At 36.4% G+C, this 17,715-nt stretch overlaps 1 protein-coding gene across 1 annotated transcript in view; it reads left to right on the top strand.

The window, feature by feature from the left end:
* The window catches only part of LOC145681026 (DNA damage-regulated autophagy modulator protein 2-like), a 64,400-nt gene that overhangs the window by 19,689 nt on the left and 26,996 nt on the right, over window positions 1-17,715 (top strand). Inside the window, exons 3-4 of the mRNA XM_081752326.1 lie at window positions 4,707-4,828; window positions 15,998-16,224. Coding sequence (XP_081608452.1) covers window positions 4,707-4,828; window positions 15,998-16,224 — 349 coding nt within the window. The remainder of the gene's footprint in view (window positions 1-4,706; window positions 4,829-15,997; window positions 16,225-17,715) is intronic.

Raw genomic sequence — 17,715 nt, 5'->3', positions numbered from 1 at the left:
TCGAAAAAATCATCGCCGTTGAAATGGAACTTCTGTATTCTAGATATATATAACTCACTTCGCTAAGACCCTGCTTTATTATATTATCCTCTCACCTTGTTCTCAGTTTCTTATCTGTAAGCTTTCCTACTAAATTTCATACATTTCGTATATAACCCTGAATGTGACGAATCTCGTCTTTATTATCCGTGAGTATTTCTTTTTTTACCCGTAGCTGTTATAACCTCAGCGTTGTGTTGCTTTATGAGTTCTCTTTTTTTGTTGATCTTGATCTCTTCTCGTCTAAATTTTTAGTTTTAATTTCTTCGATTAAGAATATCTGTACAAACATGTTAATCTATTTCCTACCACAATTAATCTACATCCTGCTTCCTGCATGATTTCATTCTTATCTGTTAGTAAGAGAGTTCATTAAGTAACTTTATCCTTCTCATTACTATTATTATTATTATTATTATTATTATTATTATTATTATTATTATTATTATTATTATTATTATTATTATTATTATTATTATTATTATTATTATTATTCATTATAATAATTATAATAGCATTGTTTCGTGGATATTGTTCCAATTTACTTAGAACAAAGAAATTTACATTGTTCATTAAGTCGGCTTGTTTGATCATATACTTTGTGTTATCCGCATTCACTTTCAGACTGATTTCTTGACATGCCACCAGAAGAATATCTGCGATTTCTTGCACTTACCGTGTAAAGTCTTCCATCGTCAAGTGTACCTTGACCGCACGTATACTACAGGAAGCTGATTTAATACATTTAGTAGTACTGTAATACGTTTACTTTAATGTTTTGTGAGCATAAATACATATTCTAATGGGAATTTAAAAAGTGAGTTTGATTACGCATCGGGAAGTTTTGGCAGACTTCTAAAACTATGCAAATTCAACATTGAAAGCGAAAGAGCAGGCCTATATATTCTGAATGCTAATACATGGATAATATGAGAAATTGTACCTGTTAGTGGGACTCTGAATCCACATCTAAAACAGTTTCGCACTATCTTTTACAATAATTACTGTGTAGGAATCAATATTCAAACTTGAAGTTAGAGCTTCTCTGTGGCGAAGCGGTTAGCGTACGCGCCTTTGGTGTAGGAGATCCGGGTTCGATTCTCTGCGGGAGCTCATATGATTCGGATTCCACGGTAATCAGTAGATCCACACCTCATATAGCCTCGCTGCTGAACAGGACGTTAAAGTCAACTCAAACTGGAAGTATGCCATTTCTTGTTATCTCTTGCCAAGTTTGCTGTATGGAGATGAATCTTAAAACCGAAAAGAGCAATAAATTTTCTACCACTTCCGATTATGGTAAAGAGATACAGATGAGTCTGGTATTTCTTCTTTAGACGTTAAGTCGGTTCCTGAAAATCCATTTGTTGCCATCTGTTACCATTTTTATTCTATGGTGATCACTGTTGAAAACAGAAGTGGATATTTTTAGCTTTCTCGATTTGAGTAGAGGATTAACGAATGAGTTGGAACCTATTCTTAGGACTTTGAAACGATTTCAAAAGGTCGCCTCTCGAGATCTCTTTTCCTTTTTGCTCTAGGGATCTACTTTGAAACCGGAAATAGTTGATTTGCATCACTTCCGGTTTGAATAGAGGATTAGCGGATAAGATGGAATCCATTCTTGAGACGTTGAATCAATTAAAAAAAAAAAAAAACTCTTCTCGATATCTCTTACCGTCTTTGCTTTGACACCTGTCGACAGACGAACGAATATAGGCGTTCTACAGTACTTCCGATACTTGTGTATGACATAGTTTGAAGGTAAAAATAAGAGTTTTGGAAAATGGGTTAAATATACAATTAGACGCATATTATGTAGTTGAGAACTTATCTTAAGCGTCCAAAAATTTCGTAGAAAGCTTCAAACTATTTCGTCAAACCACTGTTGACGTCTCCAACTAAAAAATAGTGAAGGCAGCGTACTCAATACGACTGATTAAACGGCTTTAGTTTTTCACTCACATTGTCGACAGTGGTGCGATGAAACAGCTTGTAGCCTTCTGGAATTGTTTAGGACGCTTGTAGGCGAGATTTGATTTAAGTTTTGTTTGACTAAATCGTATTTGCAGAATTGTTGCAGTCTGCTTTGTTTCTTTTTTAAGATACCGATTTTTTTTCCGTTCCTGAAGAATTTGTTTCTTTTTTCCGTATTAAGCAGATAAGCTGGTGGACTCCTTTGATTAAGGTAGCTATCTTGTCTAGAGGAGATTGATTAGAATAAAATCAGTTCAAGAATTTGTACTTGTTCAGTTTAAATAGCTGGTTCAGTATCTAGGAGGGACAGTTCTCCAATCTGTGTTTATACAAATGTATACATCACTAGCCTTTTTCTTGTCTTCGGTGTGTATATTTGAAGATGTATGGATTCAGTTAAGATGTTTCCGTTTTGAATCACATGCAATCACTACTCACCTCTTTTCTAATCCTTTATACAGATTCCGCGTATTTTTCTTTTTGCTGTTTCGCAGTGTTGTCTTTCTCGTGTCCTGTTTTGCTCGTTTCCGTTATTCGTTGACAATCATTCCTCATCGAATCATTTTTACTTCTTTCTTCTCGATTCCTTCTTCCCTCTGTTGCTCTTTTAACAGCATAGTGGATGTTTTTCCATATTTTGTTTGCACAAGCGCTAGTTTAATTTTCTTCATGGCGTGCTCATTACTACAGTATTGAGATAGGTGGCAAGTGACTAGAAATAGATCTAAAATACAGTTTTGGAAGGAATATTGTTACAGCAAACTTCGGATTGTCCGTGGTCGGGTTATTCGTACAGGGCATTATTATTATTATTACTTTGGTGAGGGTTTCCGTAAGATCGAAACGACAGTTTCGAATACGTGTGAACTAAGCTCGCAAAACTGGCAGCTCACGTGTTATAAACAGCAACGATCAAAACACAGTATTAGATGAGCAAACCGAATGGAGAAACTTGTGAAAGCTAAATCTAACAACATGTATTCGGTAGTTTATTTATATTGTAAAGCAACTTTTCTTACGACTGTATATACGTATATGCATTCAGAGTATTATCTACGAGATCTGTATGTTGATGATTTTCTTATATTAAACCATTGTTGTGGCAAATCAATAAACATTTTGGATTATTTGTGCCTTTTTGTCTGGTAATTAGCACGAAGAATTGAGAATTTGCTGTATTTTATTGTTATTAAAAATAAGAAAACTACAGTCATTACTACCATTATTATTATTATTAAAACTAGAATGCAAGGATCAGCTGGTACAAGTACATTACTGAAAATGTGCCTAATTGCTCAACACTACGTGTCTTGATATATAATTTTTCTTCCCTCGATTTTTGTTACTAACTATTTTAATTTTGTACTCTGGATTAAGTCTAAAACTAGATCAGTCGTATTACACACAGAAGGATTTGCACCAGTATGTCATACATTGATTTTACATTTGTATAGAACTGTGGAAGACATTTTCTTTAGATCAATGAATGATGACTTTGTACTCACTTGCGTATAGATACGAGGCGTGTTTTTTAAGCAAATACCATTTTGAAATTCGACTGCTGCAGTGCTGCTGTCGGCATCCCGCGCATGCGTGCTGTGTACGTACATCTGTTGGCAAACCACAGACGCCATTACGGAAACATTCATTCGACCGTGCTTACGTTTGCTTGTGAATAGTTAGAATGCCTCCGCCGATTGAAAATCCTACCGACTGTGAAATACTCTCATAGTTCGTTTTCTTAGTGCTGAAGTCGTGAAAGGGGCTGAAATTCATCGCCAGAGTAGTGAAGTGTATGGAGAAAACATAATGAGCGATTGAATGGTACGGAAATGGGTTAGAGCTTTTAAAGGTGGCCGCACAAATGTTCATGATCAGGAACGAAGTGAGCGACCTTCTATCATCATAGAAGACTTCGTGCAGAAAATTGAGAAAAAAACATGAAAGAGAACAGGCATTTTACGATTTCGTCATTATCTGATAAGTTTCCTTAGGTTTCAAGAAGTGTTCTCTATGAAATTGTGACTCAACACGTAAATTATTGAAAGTTGTGCTCACGGTAGGTGTTGTTATGGTTGTCAAATCAAATTGCAGACTTCTGTGAGAGTGATATTCAAAATCTTGTTGTACAATAGGGTAAGTGCCTTAATGTTGGTGGAAACTGTGTAGAAAAGTAGATTAAGTTACAGGCTTAGTTTCATATAACAATAAAATTGTTACGAAAAGTATGCTCGTTTGTTTTTGCATCTGAAAGGGCACTTACTATTTAAATAATAATAATAATAATAATAATAATAAAAAGAACTTGTAACATACGCTTAATTTCGATAACATGCGCAATGAAAATACTTCCAAAATTTTAATTTCCCGGTGCTGTGAGATCGGTTGAAGCATTTTTAACAGAGTGCTAAGCTCTTGGGATTAGACACAACTAAGACCTTTGATTGGCCACTTGACTTTAACTTGAGTAGTGAGAACTTAGCATATCGGCTCGCATTTATCGTTTCTTCATACTTTAAACGTTATTTGAATTTCATAGAGTGCTACCGACTCGTATTGGTTTAGACCTACTTCTAGAAATTTCCAGAGTTTTCATATATAATAGAAACCGCAGGATTTTCTTAGGTATTGTTATGGACCCAAATGTGTGGTAGTACTTAATATGATTGTAAAATTCATTTTATTCACAGGTATATTGCAGCTGTTTTACTAGGCCATGTGGAGGCTGACTTTCCGTACATTAGTGATACTGGGACGTACTCGCCAGAAAGTTGTGTTTTCGCCCAGTTTATGAACATTGGGACAGCAGTGTGTAAGTGTTTCCTCTAAATTATTTTCGATAGATTTTTATATAAATTGTATGCAAAATACACCTTCTTTTCGCTTAGGAACATTTTATGTTAACACGTTCATTACTCTAAACGTTCATTTTATTTTATCCCTATAATCGATAAAATGACCATAATTTAGTTTATTTTTCTATTTTATATGATGTTATCGCAGTCGGGTAGAAGCATTTCAATTTGCTGCGGGCCGCGATGGCTCAGTGGTAGAGCGTTCACCTCTGGTGCATGGGGTTTCGGGTTCAAACCCTGCTCCCGCCAAATGAACTTTGTGGTGGACAAACACCGTGTGCGTGGGTTTTCTCGGGGTTCTCCCGTTTCCTCTCACTTTCTTCATTCCACCGCTTCATTCATTACTCATCATTACCGTCTCCATTAGCCTAGCCGGCATAACCGTTGGACGTAAAACTCAAAAATTTTATTTCATTTTCATTTCATTTCTTTCAATTTGCTTAATAAAGTTTCTTTCTTTTATTATGGTTATGACTAGAGGCCTATTTATAAGCACAGTCAAGCGATAAAATAAGCATGCAAATGTACACGATAAATTAAAAAAAAAAAAAAAAAAAAAAAGCAAATACATCGTAAGCAAAAGAATCAAATGCAATATTTGTTCTGATGAAATCCTACCGTATATTCGAGGTATTACAGTATATAAGAATTTTTCTTGTATGAAGCTTCTGTGTCTGTCACTGAAAAATGATTTGTACAGTAAAAATATTCTTTCTACGTGACATAACGTCACAGGACCATGTCAAAAGAGTTGTTCTTTGTTGAGTCCCTTTTCAGTACATGTTTCTTCAGCAGAAAGCTTTGTGGAAATTTTATATATCTTTGTGACCAGGATTTTTTTTTAAAAAGTAATATCTGACTAAGTTTCTCGAATGCAATATTAGCAACACCATGAGTTTCTGAAGGTAATGCTACTGAAATTTCTTCTATTAGAGAAAGTGAATGTTGCAAGAAATTATTTTGAGCTTGCAACAGTCTTATAAAATCTGGTAATTTGGAGAAGTAGGTGTGGATGTACTGCGGAAAATATGGGATCAGTGGTAATAACGGGAGTGCATAGGAATCCAATAAGCACTTTTAATTTAAACCACTCGCAGAGCAAAACAATACGTGTACTGTAAAAATTATTAACTTGTAACGCTTTCGCCAACTATCCACTTTGCCTTCATCACACACTATGAATACACAGGCAGTCACAGAGTTAATACATAAGTGAAAAAAAGGAAATCCACGAATCCTGATTGATTACATTATGGAATGGATTCGTGGATATTTTTTTCACTTATATATTAACTCTGTGACTGCTTGTGTATTCATAGTGTGTTATGAAGGCAAAGTGGATAGTTGGCGAAAGCGTTACAAGTTAATTTTTATAGTAAACGTATTGTTTCGCTCTGTGAGTGCTTTAAATCAAATTTACGTGTACTAAGAGCAAAGCTTGAACAATGAAAACATTAATGTATTTTTAATATGATATTTTCGAGTAAAATATGCAATTTTAATTGAAAACGAGCTGAAACTGCGCCGTCTACTCAGCGCATCGTTCTGTTATGACCATGAATCTCCTTCCCACTGTGAATGTCTCCTTACTCACACGAGTAAAGGATAGGAGACTTACAAAGGAAGTGGCTTGCTATGTATAGATGTTGAGGTGAGTTTGTAGCAAATTTGTAGAAGTAACACGATATCAAGTAGAAATATTTTTTTCTAATAAATCCACATCCGTCCGAGTACACCTCATTGCGTCTCTTGAGGCCTTGGAAATTGCCAGCATGCAATAGGTTTTGCTATTCAAATTTAAGCAAAACTCCTGCAATGTCCGTCAACTCGTCATACGTATCTTCTTTACTGGTTGCCTAGCACCATAGCTTCGGTCTGTAACAATGTTAATCTTATGGGCCCCTAAAATGTTGAATAGAACAATAACGACACGGTTTTTGAAAATTTGAATGAGAACTGGACAATCTACACAAAATTTGGAATCGACCGAAGAAAACGGCACGTTTCTAGCACGTGTGGTTTTCGAGATCTCATAGTCAAAAAGATTGGGGACAAGCATGTAAACCTAGGATTTTAATATATAGACTAGCTGAACCTTCGCTCTCTACACAGCGCATCATTCACATATGGACATAAATCTCCTTGTTATTTCTCACATCTGTACATGTCCCTTTGCAGACACAAGTGAAAGACGTCTTGATAAAAATCGGCAAGAGATATCGGAAAAGGGAGATATTTTTTCGGTTACTTTTTCAATATCTCGCACAGTTTGCAAGATTTGAGCCTACTTCCGGTTGGAGTTTTTAATTAATGTATGATCAATGTTTTCTTTCATCTTGCATGCAGTATGTAATAAGCAAATACACTAACTAACTCTATGGCCTATGGAACCCGAAGGTTCAATGCCGCGTTTACAAAACTCTCCACTGTCTTCTATCCTTAGCAAATTTGATCCATTTTCTACTTTTGTATACCTATTTCTGCGAGATCCATCTTAATATTGTCCTCCCATCTGCGCCAAGGTCTTCCTAATGGTCGTTTTCCGATTGGTCTTCCAGTTAAGATTTTGAAAGCGTTCCTTCTTTCTTCCACCCTGGCTACATGACCTGCCCACCTGAGCCTTCTAGATTTGATGACCCTAACAATTTTGGGTCATTGCCGTACAAAGCCGGGGCATGTTGGCGGTAGATGGGTTCCAATACATGCTCGATATAATACGCTGCATTCACCTTGACATTTGATGACACCCGGTGTATCGGAAGCTTTCCTTTTGCACAGAAACCCGTCACTACCACAGATCCCTTTGAAAAACTCTCCTTGCAGGAGCGAACCCACTTTGCATGATCGGTTCCATCACTGCGGTTGTAGTAAATTGCACGCATCTCCTGGATCCTGTCAAATAGACCCATGCTTCATCTAAGGTGATCACAAAACGCCATTTGTCACCTGCCAGGTAACTTTCATACAGCCTTTTGCATGCCACCCGCCGTTCTGCGATGTGCGTTGGTTTCAGAACATGGACCCGCCGCTTGTGTGCACTTCTGAGTCCCAAATTGTCGCGTATGATTCGGTGTACAGTTGCAGTTGACCGTCCAACACGCCTCGCTATGTCACATTGGGTGGGTGGATTCTCCTGGGTCACAAACCGCGGACCTTGGCAATGACGTCTTGACTGCGTTGTGGAGCCGGTTGCTTCTTTTGCCCCTTTTGACGACGTATGACAATGGTTTGCTCTGGGTTTGCATTGCGATGGATGGCTGCATTAATTCCCTTATCAGACACTGTGAAACCTTTCTTCTTGCACTGTTTTCTTATTCGGCTATAACTGTAGCCTATATCAGAAAGTGCTACGATGTAGCCTCCCCAAAAAGGGTCGATTTTCAGCGGCATTCTTCTCGCACACGTCTCTCCTCAGCACGGCTAGTACACAAGTGTCTGGCTACTCCGTACTGCGTGCGTCACGTTGCTGACGCAAAACTAGCACCTCTGGTGGCAACTACAAATTGCTTCATAAGGATGAAACAGCCTTCTGTAAAAGGATAAGCTTTATGAGAAAAATCTCTTTAAATTACTTTTTAAAGTACATATACTTTAAAATGTTTGTCTTTGTTATAAACGTGAAATCACAAATAACCGTAAATCAAAGGTGTGAAATAAAAAGTTAGAGGTTGGAGCTCAGGCGCTTTTATTGCTCTTGTAGGATTTTAATAGATAGATTAGCTGAACCTGCGCTCTCTAAACAGCGCATCATTCACATATGAGCATGAATCTCTTCATTTCTCACAACAATTGTAGATGTCCCTTTGCAGATACAAGTGAAAGACGTCTTGATAAAAATCGGTAAGGAGTGCTATAGGGAAGATGTTTTTCATTATCTCGCACCGTTTGCAAGATTTGAGTCTTCTTCCTGTTGGAGTTATGATCAGTGTTTTCTTTCTTCTTGCATGCAGTATGTAACAAGCAAATACATTACACAAACAATAAATTATAATGCCAGTGATATATGGTGTTCATTGGGTAAAACACTCCAAACATTAAAGATTCAACTTAGACTAGAGAAATGGTTATCCTTCGTTTTTCATTACCCAGGTATAGTTTGGCCAAGAAACAAACGCCTGAGAGATATGCAACCCCGTGTGTACAATCATGTGGTGTTGGAATGTATAATACGTAGGATATGCTGTAGGATTTTTTTTTTTTAATTTCAACGCTTCCAGTGTAACCGTAAAAATGTAATAAAGAAATAATGGCCATGTTTTTTAAATATTCAGTTAAAACTGGACAATCTACGCAAAATTTGCAATCGATCAGTGAAAATGTCAGCTTTCTAGAGCCTGTAGTTTCCGAGATCCCATTGTCGAAAGGATTGGTCTCAAACATATAAACGTCCACAAACGTATATTTTGAAAGAACTCCAAAGATGGCAGCACAATTCATTTGCATTGATTTTGGAGAAGATTTATTAAAATACAAAGGCTTTGAACAATAATTTTTAAAAGATAAACTTCAACATGAAAAAGGTCTATTTAAATTATTTATTTAAAGTACACATATTTTCAAATATTTGTCCTTGTTAAACGTGAAATTACAAAGAACCGTGGGAAATTTGAGGAAAATTATTTAATTCCGTAAGAAACCAAAACATGAATAACTGGGAGATGGAGTAATGTTTAACTATGCGTGCAAGAGGATTCAGACAAATGGTACCACGAAGAGAATAGCGGGAAACCATGTGTTCCAGTAGGAACCTTCTTCGAGCAATTTGCTACCACTTTCTTTTGAGTCTGTTAGCTAAGAATAGGTCAGTAATTGACAACTTATGAGTTAGTTCTGTGAACTTTATAGTAAATACCATATTCTGAATAATTAAAGATACTCATCCGTGGTTTACTATTTCATTTGAATCATCTGGAGTTATTGATAGTTTATTTAAAATTATTACGAACAAGAAGATTCCAATGAAAAGCAGATAAGGGACGTGCATTTATTTATTGAAATGCGATACTAATCATAGAGTTAAGAACTAGTTCCCGACAGATCTAAATCAAAGCTCACCACCAAATACTAATCATAATCTAATAGACTTCGAAGAAGGTTGCAGCAAAATTCACTGAAATTTCAGCCAGTATTCCAAAATACAGAACTGAAATTGAGATTTCTTGTAGTTCAGAAGCTATATAAAAAATAACATTCATCCTTACAGACCGAAACCGATACGGTCTTATGACCTACATAATGTCAATTGATTACCATTGTTAACGCTATAATAGGAATTATGCAGTAGTTAAGCTGATCATGGCAAATGCTAGGAAAAGTATTTGCAAAATAGAGTATAGCGACTTCTTTATTTTTATAGCTGTCTAGAAGTTAGTTTTCTTTTTAATCCAACTCTCTACTTCAAATTCTGTTCCCTTCATCTTGGAGTGTAGGCAAAGACCTCTTATTGCTGTATCAAATCTCAAAAGTAATGTAGATAATATGAACTTGTCACTTTTCCATCATAGAATGACCTAGCATTTTTTCTAACTAAACAAATCACGCTTGTTTATCGGAGAAAAAAAATGTTCAGAAGTAAACTGAAATCCTACTTGGCAACTCACGAAGGCCTGTAACTAATTATCTCTCTATATTAAAGTAAAAGTCCTGATTGACTTGATTCATCAACGCGCAGGCGAAACAGCTTAAGCCCGAAACTTGAAATTTGGACAAAGCATGGAACGGTTTTTCGAAATCGACGTGGAGGAAGGGGAAGGAGTAGAGGTGGCAGTTATTATCTTAAAATGGCCATATCTCCGAATCTCTGTATGTTAGGCACAGGAAACTCTATGAGGTCTTTTCATTTAAAATAATTACAGACGCCTTTCAGCGTTTATATATATTTCTCCTACAAAGGAAGAGAAAAGAGTCGAGTTTGCAATTGTTAAAATAAGATGGACATATCTCGAAACCCCTTAAGCCAGCATAAGTATGCTAATTTACAGAACATGTACAGTAAAGATCCTGGTAAATTGGCTAAATTTGTATTTGACGATAGAAATACATTTGAACAGGAAAATGTTACTGTAGAGTCAGAGGAAGTTCGTAAACTATATCATGATTTATGGGGCAAATCAGGTAGGAGCAGGCTAACAATGGTTGAACAAGAGTTAACCGACGAGGAAAAAGACAAACTAAAGCAACCTATTACTTTCCAAGATGTTAAGAAACGAATTAAAAGTGTTCCATCTGGATCATCCCCTGGATTAGATAAAATTAGTAAAAAAGACATTGATAAAAAGGAGGTTATGTACGTGCTGGTAAAATTGTATAATTTAATTTTAACCTCAGCATATGTCCCAATGAGTTGGAAACAGAACAAAACTGTACTCATTCCTAAAACTGGTAAAGACTTAATTAAGGTAACTAATTGGCGTCCGTTGACAATTTCTTCAGTGTTATGTAGAATTCTAACAGGAATTATTGATATCAGGTTAAGATCTGTTATCCATATACATAATGCTCAAAAAGGATTTATACCAGGTAATTCAACTCTTGGTAACTGCTTCATATTGGATATTATGTTGAAGCTGGGAAAACTGTTAAACCTGTTTATGGTTGTTTATTAGATATTTCCAAGGCTTTTGATACAATTCCACACCAAGCAATAATAGATGCCTTGAGAAATAGAGCTATACCAGCAAATTATGTAAACACTGTTGCTAATTTATATGAAAATAATCAAACTGAATTTAGTAATTTGAATGTTAATATTCAGATTGAGCGCGGTGTTCGTCAGGGGGACCCACTTAGTCCATTGTTATTCAATTTGGTATTAGACAGTGTTATAAGGCAGTTGGATGTAAAGCAGATGTTGGATGTTATGTTGTTTAGTTTTCAAAATAACCGTATTCCTCTACTCGCATATGCCGATGACGCATTGCTAGTTGCTAATTCGCAGCATGAACTTGAGGAGATGTTACAACTCGTGTGTGAGTTGTTAGACAAACTTGATATGAAAATTGCTGTGAATAAATGTTTGTCATTTGGTATTAAGCTACATAGAAAATCGTGGATTATTGATGGTTGTAACCTTAAGTTGGACAATAGTTATATAAGAAATTTAGAAGTAGACGAAGCTTTCGAGTATTTTGGATGCAAATGCACTTTATGTAATGGTATACAAAACAAATATCATTTAGACGAATTAAGTAGAATACTGAGTGTGGTAGATAAACTTTCTTTAAAGACACACCAGGAAATTTATTTGATTCAAACATATTTGCTCCCAAAGTTTTTTTACGTCTGGATTGCGAGTTTTAGCGAGCCTTCATTTTGGAACTCTGTTGATGACTTAATTAGAAAGTTTTTTTTAAAAAAATGGTTTCATTTGGTAAACTCAACTGTAGACAGTGTATTTTATTCAAAGAAAAGAGACAGTGGACTATGGTTCCCCAATATTATATTGCTCGCCCAGGCCAAGTTTATTTATACATTAAGATCCCTGGAAAATGATAACTTTTTGATTGAGATGGTAGAGGTATCGAATTTAAATAAAATTGAAGATAAGATTAAAAAAAAAAAAAAAAAAAAAAACTAGATAACGAAAGACCATATAATTTAGTAGTGTTAAATCAAATGAAGTCAAAGTTAAAAGATAAATGTTTTGAAATATGGAAGGGGAAGCAAAGTCAAGGGAAAGGTATTCATTATTTTCATAATGACTCTATCTCTAATTGTTTCCTCTTTGACAATGAGGTTCTTCCGGATAACCGGCTTATAGACGCACTGAAGATGCGTACAAACACTTATGGCGTTAGAGTAGCTCTGGCTAGAGCTCAGCCAAATTTAAATGTTGAATGTAGAATTTGCAAGGAACCGATTGAGTCTAGGCCCATGTTTTGGGGAAATATATTCAATATTTTAATCGCCGTATATTTAGACACAATCAAGTGGTTAACATCCTTGAGTTGAGTTGAATTTAGTTTAGCGTCCCTTTCAGCAGCGAGGTTATATGAGACGTGGACCTACTGATTAACGTGGAATCCGAACCACATGAGCTCCCTGGTTAACATCCTGGAGAAGCATTGTGAGATTAAGGGGTTTAGAACTGGCAAAGAGTTAGAATTCGATACCAGTAAGGGTAAACTGAAACCGGATCTCGTAGTTGAAAATCTCACTCATAGATATATCCTTGAAGTTACTATCCTTGAAGTTACTATTCGATTTGAAGAAGGCAATATGGAAGAGACAGGTTTATTAGAGAAAATTACTAAATATGAAGTTTTAAAGGGAAAATATAATGATAATAAGAAATTCAAGGTAATACCGGTGATTATTGGTTCCAGGGGAGCAATTAGTAAAAGTGCTAAAACGTTTTTGAAAGAATTTAATGTGCCTAATTTTATTGTCAAGCATATTGCTGTACTAGCTCTGAAATTAAGTATTGAAATTCTCAATGCACATTTAGATTATACCAACTAGTTTTATTAATTTACGAACAAGGATGATTTGGAAATTTTTAATCTAGTGTTGAGACGATTATGTTTATATATAACAGAATCAAAGGCTTTTAATGAGTTTAGGTATTTTAATAATTGGTTTCTTGTTCATTACATTTATTTATTGCCTTTTTATACTGGAAATGTTGGTTGGATAATTTTATTATGTTACTTGTTGTTATAATGGTGTTATTGTTGTATATAAATGTTTGGGAAAATTTATTACAATTTTAGATAGTTTTTTTTTTTATGCTTTATGTTTCATAACTAGGTCTGTGGTGTACTTTATAATGTTTTTAGCTATTGACTTGTCTGTTGGGGTATTATTGGATTATTAAAACTTTGTATTTTATGGAGGGTTACACAACTATAGGCATTAAAAGGTTGTATGATATGTTGTAATAGAAATAACAGTCAAAACGAAGGTAGTAAGAGAGAGAAGGGGAACTGAATAGACCTATATACGAGGGTCACTACGAAAGTTTTGAGATGTGAAATAACTTACATACTTAAAATCAATTTAACACTTACATTTTCTCAAAGTATTCACCATTACACTCTATACACTTTTGCATCCTCGAAAACCACTTTTGGAAGCAGTGTTGCCAGTCTTTTTCTTCAAGTGTTGAAAGTTCATTCTCGTAAGCCACTATAGCTTCTTCAGGGTTGTAAAATCTCTTTGCACGCATGCGATCTTTGATCCTGGGGAACAGAAAAAAAATCACACGGGACCAGGTCAGGGCTATACGGCGGATGAGTCATAAGTTTGACCTCCGTAGATTCTAAAAACTGAATTGTGATGGCCGTGTGTACGGACGCGTTGTCATGATGAAGCAGGATCCCACGCAATCCAGTTCTTGGATGCCGTTCCCGAAGATTCTGGAATACTTTTGTTAGGCAAACAGTGGTGTGCCACTGAGCAGTAACAGTCCTTTGTTCTTCAAGTGGAACAGTTTCAACATGGCCAGATTTGGAGAAGAAAGTTGCGACCATCTTCTTCTCCACACTTCGCGGTCGCTTCACTTTCTTGGGTGGATTTTCGTCTGAAAAGATTCAAGTTTCATCACCAGTAACAATATCAGAGACGCGTCGAGAATTGCCTCCATCAAATCTTGCAAGCATTTCTTCACACCATTCCACACGCATGCGCTTCTGCTGTTCAGTTAAAGTGTGAGGCACCCAACGAGATAAAACCTTCCTGAGCCGAAGATGTTCATGAAGAATTTTTGTTACTGCTGGCGATCCAATGTTCACTATAGATTCAATGTCCTTGAAAGTTGTTCGAGGATTTTCTCGAATCATTTGTTCCACAGCGGCAATGTTTTCATCTGACACAGCTGTTGCCGGACGTCCAGCTCTTTCTTCATCTGTAAGCGATGTCCGGCCTCTTCTGAATTCACCAAACCACCGAAAAATTGTAGCACGGGAAGGAGCAAGGTCCCCAAATGCACCCTGCAAACGGTCAAGGCTTTGTGTCTCGTTCAAACCACTTTTGAAATCGTAAAGGATCTTTGCCCGAAAATGTTCCCTTTCGAGCTCCATTCTAGATAGCCGAATACTGCTCACATCAACAAACAAGTGAAGGCGATACGGCCACGCCGATAAGCGAGGGAAGTTGAAACTTGATTCGCTTCTTCGCTCTGGATACCACTACCGAACGCAGTTGTTGGAATTCAAATACTGTGCCACAACAATGCGTATCTCAAAACTTTCGTAGTGACCCTCGTATAAACCTATTACTATACAAATTTCTTTTACGAAGTACCATTGCATTTTACTATTGTTTGTGTATATATAATGTGTGTTAGTTTAAATGAATGTATTGGTTTTCAGAACTGAATAAAGAGGGGGTCAAAGTGGTTCCTAAGATGCTTAAATTTTTACCAGCTCTGGAAATACCCCTTTGGGCCTTTATGTTCAAGGTAGATCCTCAGGTTATTAAACTTTTATCAGTATTGGGAAAATCCGTTTGGCCCTTAATAAATTAGAAGTATAAAAATTGATATTCAGGCTTTTAATTTAAAACAATTAACGACGTGTTTCAGGTTTTTTGATGCTTCCTTTAGAAGGGAAGAAAAGAGGTGCGGGTTGCAATTGTTAAAATAAAATGGCTATAGGGATCAAAGGTGTGAGGCCGTAGGCCGAGCAAATGTGGGGCTCTGGGCAATATCCCCAGCTAGCCGAAGGCTAGTTTTTGTATAAGTGAGGTGGTGGGACCGGTATATATTAAGGGATATCAAATTCCGGTTAAAAAATAATATCGGCGACGGCAGTCAATAAGCTAATCACGTATATATATATATGATTAGCTTATTGACTGCCGTCGCCGATACTATTTTTTAACCAGAATTTGATAGCTCTTAATTTAAGTAGGTTACCAACTGCCCGTAATACAGGGAAAACACTAAAATTTTCGTTTTTCTACCAGAAATTCAATATGGGACCACGCGTACTAATACAAAAGCTAGGGAGATGTAAGAAAAGTGAGCTACAGTACTTACAGGCTTGAGGGCCCGCTTCAGCAGCAGTGAACATGCACGAGACATAGACATAATTAATACAGAAAGAGATAATTGCATAATTTCTTATGTTGTAGATAATCCATGTTTGCATTGCAGTTTGACTCGACGTTTATATTAACTTTTTCAGTGATGAGTGTGATGTATATTCGATACAAGCAAATTGGCGAATACTACCGCACCTATTCTTTGTCGTCGAGCGTTTTACGTTTAAACAAAATCTCTCTATGGATGGGACTGGTCTGTTGCCTCGGCCTAAGTATTGTGGCCAACTTCCAAGAAACCAATGTATTCTATGTACATGTAGCTGGTGGTTTTATGACGTTTGGTCTTGGCACTGTATATGCTTGGACGCAGGTAAGTCAGTTATTTATTTGTATCCCTTCATCCACAAAATAAATAGCTCTTGTTTCCAGGTTTTTCTGTGTGTCTCGTGATTAATTGACCTCCGTTATTTTATATTTATTTGGAACTTGCAAAATTTGGTCGGATTTTTAAGTATATTAACTCAAAAAACATAGACTGCCATCTTTAAAAAAAATTGTTGTTTTTCTAGGTTTGCTTTGAAAGTGCATTTAGTTTGTAAATGTATATAGATAGAGTATGTTTAGTAATTCCATAACCAAACTCTTTGAAGTGATTCCTTATATGAGATGAAGGAAAGAAATTTTAATAAATACGGAACGAAAAACGCCTCCTTTCTGAGTCATAAACCACGGGAAATACGAAACATCACGTTTTAAGACGACTTGAAAACTTTGCATACATCTGGTGCGGAATTTGGGGTGATTCATGGGCAAACGAAAATGATAACAAATTTAAACAATTAGATCTTTTAATTAAGCACGACTTTAATCTAAAGTGTACAATGAGTGAAAGACTTGGGTGGAAAAACTAAAGTGTGTTTTCTAGAGACGGAAAATTTTATGTTGAAACAAAACACAGAAAAATATTTTAATATCCATGAAATTGGCTTTATTTGACAGTCATTTTTATGGCATTAATATTTTAATATGATTTCGGGCATGTGGCCAACGCGGCTGGCTCGTACATGTCGTAATCTGGAGATCCAATTTTCACACACACTTCGCAGTAAATCAGGCTGTATTTCAGCAATAACGGGTCGAATCTTGGTTTCCAAGTGCTCAATTCTTTCTGGTTTCTCTGTGTAGACGTGCGACTTTACATATCCTTAGAGAAAATAATCTAATGGCGACAAATCGCTCGAACGAGGTGGCCAGTTAACAGGTTCATTTCGTGAAATTAATCGTTCGTCAAATGTTTCTTTCAGTAAATTAATTGTGACACGCGCTGTGTGGCATGTGGCGCCGTCCTGTGGAAACCACATGTCTGCAACATCTTGCAATTGAGGCACGAAAAAGTTAGTAATCGTGTCTCTGTACCGGTCACCGTTGACTGTAACGTTCTGACCAGCATCAGTTTTGAAGACATGTGAACCAACGATTCCACCGGCCTATAGAGCGCACCAAACGGTGATTTTTTCTGGATGAAATGGTGTTTCGACAATGGCTTGTGGATTACCATCGCTCCAAATGCGGCAATTCTGTTTATTAACACAGCCATTTAGCGAAAAGTGTGCTTGATCACTGAACAAAAAATTTCAAATGAAATTGTGGATCAATAGCAATGTTTCCTTCAGCCCACTCACCAAATGTACGGCGCGAACGATGATCGTGTGGCTTCAGTTCCTGAATCTTTACGCAGAAACTGAACACAAGTTCCATAAAATGGCTGGACACAAGTTTAGTTGTTGAGCACGACGACGAATTGACACATTTGGATCATCATCAACACTACGTTGCATACCACCAATCGCTTGTTGTGTCC

This window comes from Thermobia domestica, chromosome 3 (genome assembly GCF_964235325.1).
Source record: "Thermobia domestica chromosome 3, izTheDome1.hap1.1, whole genome shotgun sequence".
Classification (NCBI taxonomy): Eukaryota; Metazoa; Arthropoda; class Insecta; order Zygentoma; family Lepismatidae; genus Thermobia; species Thermobia domestica.
Note: the sequence above shows the minus strand (reverse complement) of the source record. Positions and strands in the feature narration are given on the sequence as shown.